The 5,459-nt window shown below is 41.1% G+C and overlaps 1 protein-coding gene across 1 annotated transcript; it reads left to right on the top strand.

Moving 5' to 3' along the window:
- The first annotated feature begins 2,086 nt into the window (after positions 1-2,086).
- On the top strand, positions 2,087-3,777 carry LOC148027582 (endochitinase 4-like). Its single transcript, XM_087688918.1, has 3 exons — positions 2,087-2,733; positions 2,935-3,043; positions 3,218-3,777. Exons 1-3 carry the CDS (start codon positions 2,250-2,252, stop codon positions 3,525-3,527), a joined length of 903 nt encoding a protein of 300 aa, XP_087545044.1. The 5' UTR covers positions 2,087-2,249; the 3' UTR covers positions 3,528-3,777.
- The last annotated feature ends 1,682 nt before the right edge of the window (positions 3,778-5,459 follow it).

Here is a 5,459-nt window from a genome sequence, read left to right as displayed (position 1 = left end):
TCTCACCCTCAGTGAAGTATTTCTCTCAAGTGGAAATGTTGCTTTGTGTGGTTCAAATGCCTCATGGTCTATCTCTTGTGTTTCTCAATGATAGCTTAATTCATCTATCTACATCAGGGATGTTTAGGTCTCCTCTAGGTGTATGTGCACATCTTAATTGACTAAGCAACATTGCTCTATCCAAGGAGACACCACCTAAAGATAATTACTTTTCTATTTGTCAACAATGGTTGGTATATACCAATTGTGGTAAACGTTTGAATTAAGTACGCCAATAAAAAGATTGGAATAATCAAGAGTAGGTTTGGATCGATCCTTCATTAAGATTTGGATCAATGTTGCTAAAGATTTGGAACCTTCAATAGAAAAGATTTGTAACCAATGATGATAGAAGGGTTGAAATAACATTGGTTAATGATTGTTTGCTCATTTTAGAGCTTGTAAGGGAAGGCAAGTTACGATCTAAAAATGGATTACTCAATACTACAATTTTTCTTAAAGATCATGAAGGGAACCATGTGTAGTGAGAAGATTGATTGAGCACTTTGTCTTTATGTGTTTTGTAGTGTAGTAGCATGCTCGTTTAGAAAGCTAAGATTGTGTTAGGAAGTGCGTAAGGTTGTAGAAAACTAAGACTGTGTTAAGAAGTGCATAAAATTGAAAAGTGATTGGATATGATTTCAAAAGTTGCACATCCTCCCATGGGTCAATGTGATAAGTCTAGTAGCTTTCCAAAGTTGTAGTATCGCTAGCAAATAGGTAGCGAACACAATTGCCGATTTTGTATTAAGGGAACATGTCTTCTACTTCTTATGTCACACTCTCTATAAAGCAAGTGCAAGTTTGGCCATCTTGTGTGATCCCCCAAAAGCCTCAATAGTAAAGTGTTTGATGAGTCCAGATAGCCTCAGGATTGACCCAAGTTGATGACATGTAAGATCCATGATTAGGGGTAGTTACAATGCCACATTCAGCTATGTGGTAGAATCAAGTATCTCCTAGGTGGTTAAGTACCTGTGCTTGAGAGAGCCATGGTGGCATCAAGCTGGTTGACTACCAAAGGTCACCACCTATGGCCTAGTCAAAGGTAGAATATCTTACAAAACTGTTATTAATTCCCTCGGCCACCTCACCATTGTAGTCTTAGTTTATCACCATCTTTATTATGCCTTTCAAATATTTTCTCAAAAGGTTTTCTTAATAGAGGCTTCCGATTTATAGTTGTTTCCTTCCATTAGATATAATTTAGGGGCCTTCCCCATTAGAAGTTGCACAAACACACAACAAGGTCACAAGAAAATTATAAATTAATAATTGGACTCAAGAAACTTCAAGGTTTTTCATCATTCATGGTAGTATGCAATGTAAAATGGATGCACATTTTACCAATAATTGTTTAGTGTTCATAAAGAAAAGTTCAAAACATTAGGTTTGACCAACTTAGCCATAAAGATGGCAAATACATTTAGGAATCCCTCCAAAGAAGTAAGTGATTTTTGTATTTGTGGTGCCAAATATGTCTTTCACATAGGTTGGATCAAAAGACGACAACCTGGTGCATTCTAGGCATGTGTTACATGTGTGATGTCCATACTTGAGGACATGGCAGTTGCATGCCTTCATGCGATTGGGCTGCATGTTTATGGTTACCACTGTGTGGCTAGTGTTTATAGAAAACGATTCTTAAGTGCAGTTTTCATGGTTATTGTATAAGCTGTAGCTTAATAAAACGATGAAGAAGGAAGATGCAAGTGCTAGCTGAGCCTGGTTTCCCACTTGAAGCCATTTCCTTTCTTCCATGGGGTGGCTGGGAGTTCTAGAACCCAAGTTGACCTGGTCTCTACAGAATTCCCACGTCTCATGCGAAGTCCAAGTGATATGAACTAGCTTTTCAATAATAAAAAGGATTTTGCGCGTTGAATTTGTCTCGACGCAGGATGCTCTTTGAGACTTGCGGAGAAAGAAAGGATGATGAAAGAAACCATTTAGTTGCTTTTTGTAACGTTGAATCCAATAATTTGACTCAGATCTTCTACTCCGTCCACGATTCGATCAGCTCTCTCTATATAAACCTAGATAGAGCGGGCTCTCGGACAACAGATTACCAGCTCTCAGCTGCTCCGACTTAGCTTACTTTGAATCAAGTTCAGTTATACAGTAAATTCTATTCCTTTATCTCCATTCCATCTCTCTATTATTGGAGAAAGAATAGGCCAATTAGCAGGAGGCGGTGCGCAGCAGATATAATCATGCACAAGACTTGTAATCACAATAACTTCTCGCAGCTGCAGCTGGGATCGGCTGCAGCTCTCTTGCTGCTTATCCTTTGCTGCTACAGCAGCGCCAGCTGGACGGCTGTGCGGGCGCAGGCGCAGTGTGGGACGGATGCCGGAGGCGCCACGTGCGCCAACAACCTGTGCTGCAGCCAGTACGGCTTCTGTGGCAGTACCAGCGACTACTGCGGCAACGGCTGCCAGAGCGGCCCTTGCACCGGCAGCACCGGCGGTGGTAGCGGCGGCGGCGGTGGCGTGTCGTCCATCGTGACCAGTGACGTGTTCTCGCAGTTCTTGTCACAGAACAGCGCCTCCGGCTGTCCCTCTAACGGCTTCTACACCTACGACGCCTTCATCGCAGCTGCAGCCTCGTTCAGCGGTTTCGGCACCACAGGCGGCTCGGACGTGCAGAAGCAGGAGCTGGCAGCCTTCTTTGCAAACGTCGCTCACGAGACTGGCAGTAAGCATTTGTGGCTTATACATCTTGAAATTGATACAGCTTAGCTTCCCTTTACCCTATAAGTAGAGTAGTGCCCTTATTGTAATGTCGAACTCTGATCACGAATATGTATTGCATTGACAATATAGCTGCCATGAACACAATCATCGTCACCATCGTCATTAACTAATTAAGAGTATTGGCACGCTGCATGATTAACAGGTGGGTGCTATGTGGAGGAGATTAATAAGGGCACATACTGTGACCCCTCGACAGTACCCTGCGCATCCGGGCAGCAGTACTACGGCCGTGGCCCTCTGCAGCTCACATGGTAAAGCCTCATTCCATATAACGTAGAGCCAGTATTACATAACTCTATGGTTGACCAGCTAGCTACTAAGGTGCCGAGCAAACGTAGTAAATCTTACGCTGTCATACTGCACAATATATGGAAGATTGCTATACATTATCTGATGATCTCTTGGCGCACAAATATATGTGGCAGGAACTACAATTACCAGGCAGCAGGACAGGCTGTAGGCTTCGACGGTATCAACAACCCAGGCGTCGTCGCCCAAGACCCCACCATCTCCTTCAAGACGGCATTGTGGTTCTGGATGACGCAGCAATCGCCCACGTGCCACGACGCCATGGCCAACAACCAGGGCGGCTTCGGCGCCACCATCAGGGCCATCAACGGCGGGCTGGAGTGCGGCAGCTCGGCCAATGTTGCCCAGCAGCAAGATCGCATCTCCCGCTACCAGTCCTTCTGCTCCATCCTGGGGGTTGACCCAGGCAGCAATCTGACCTGCTAATGAAAACATTACCTAGTTAACTGTTCATCTTGGCGCAGTACAATGTGTAACTAACTATAGACAATGGACATGGCATGTGATGGCCCCATGCGCAGTCTACAGGTTGTCGTTGTTTGGATGCCTAATAATTAACCTCGATCTCACTGCAAAGCGTTTCTTTTCGCGACAGTGCGCTGTAACCATCCATTAGCTCAAATATAAATCAAACGAGTTTAAAAGTTTGGGATCTTTTTTAAATTTCCTAAGAACACTATACTTTAAGGCTTTTTAAGGCAAGTTGAAGCCATGGGAAAGTTGCTCTTATTAGGGACCAAAATGTTCATCAAAAGCCAACATGTCCAACAAAGGATATGCTAGCCTCCATTTTGCACTTTGGGAAACCTATAAACTAGATCGCTATGGCACTTTCTACATCTCGTCATATAGAACAAGGGCACACTATTGTGTGCAAGAGCAAAGCCCTTCTTTTCCTTTTGGGGGTAAGAGTGTTTCAAAGTACTTTTTGCTTATTCAACACTTTTTACAGTTGCCCGGTCAATTAATTGTTTACACATTAAAATTTCATTATGATTTAGGATATAAATTTCATAAGGAATTCAATGGTTGTGTCAACAATGATAAAGCAACATACAAAGTGATTTGCTAGATAATAAAGTATTGAAAAAATTATGTAACTAAATAAAGGCTCAATAATCAATAGTCCCAACAATTATTCATATTACAATCTTTCTTTTAATTAAAGAATGTTGTTTATTACAAATTTTGACACAACGAAACAAAGAGCTAACTACATCACCATTAACAACATCATGAAAAGTTCTAACACCAAAGCAGCCCAAAAGACTTCTAATTCGAGAAGCCACATGGAAAGTGACAAGTTCGAATTGGAGTAACTTTGCACGTCCCCGTTCTTAACCATTATTTAGATGCCACTCTTGTATATGGTATGCCAAATTTTTATTTAACACGTTAATGTATTATTGTGGCAAACATATAAGAATAGATAGAGAACATTACACTCTCAATTACATAGACAAAATAATAATTGCTTGTAAAGTATGCAACATAAGTGCATACATTTGTAACAATTAAACCATCCAATATATTTGGATGCATGTTACATCATAAAGCACTCACCATGCTACTTGCTTTATACTATGAGATAGTATTGAGGTTACATAAATAATGAGCTAACAGACAACTGTCATGCTTCGAGCATATAGGTGCAAACCAGAGCAATAGATAATACTTTTAATGAGACATGCTAGATAGGTTACTCACTTGTACAGGTCACTATAGTAAGTGTTCCACAACTTGTGAATTGGAAGGCTTGGCTAAAACAAGCATAACCGATATTTGTCAAAAGTGTCTAAACCATTTAGTACTAGCAAGAAAAACTAGTTTGAATGATAGGGATGGACTATGAAAGGAAAGACCATTGGATCTCTAACATCAACACTAAGCATGCAATTTTGATGTCCTTGTTCACCTCCCACATGACAACTTTCTAAAAATGTTGATGCAAGAGTTGGAACATGTGTATACCCATGCTCTTGTTTCTTCATAAGAAGAGCCTTGGCAACATTTTTCTTGTAGTGTATTGACCATCCAACAAGCACATGGTGCTTATGAATCCTCCAAAAAAGGGGTAAGAAATCAACCTCCATGGCACAATAAGGAACTTTAAAGCTGGAGGAAGAATGGGTGTTGTATTGTTTTTGAACACCATGGGGTGGGAGTAAAAGTAGAGGCTAGTTGCAACACCCCCATCACGTGCACTCACTAGAAGGGATAACACTTGTAGATAGCCTCGTAGATCCATTTATTGAACTTTAAATTTTTTTTTGCAATACAAAAATGAAGCATGAATTCATGCATACTTTTAATGAACTTGGTTTGTAATTTTCAAGTCTTTTAAACCTGCATATACAT

Source organism: Lygodium microphyllum, chromosome 12 (assembly GCF_053477565.2).
Source record: "Lygodium microphyllum isolate KBCC chromosome 12, Lygodium_microphyllum_v1.1.10, whole genome shotgun sequence".
NCBI classification, from domain to species: Eukaryota; Viridiplantae; Streptophyta; class Polypodiopsida; order Schizaeales; family Lygodiaceae; genus Lygodium; species Lygodium microphyllum.
Note: the sequence above shows the minus strand (reverse complement) of the source record. Positions and strands in the feature narration are given on the sequence as shown.

Excerpts from the sequence above, each read along its gene's own strand:
- LOC148027582 (XM_087688918.1), top strand. The coding sequence starts at position 2,250 with ATGCACAAGACTTGTAATCACAATAACTTCTCGCAGCTGCAGCTGGGA. Across the intron at positions 2,734-2,934 it reads CGTCGCTCACGAGACTGGCA|GTGGGTGCTATGTGGAGGAG; the intron begins GTAAGCATTTGT and ends CATGATTAACAG. Across the intron at positions 3,044-3,217 it reads GGCCCTCTGCAGCTCACATG|GAACTACAATTACCAGGCAG; the intron begins GTAAAGCCTCAT and ends TATATGTGGCAG.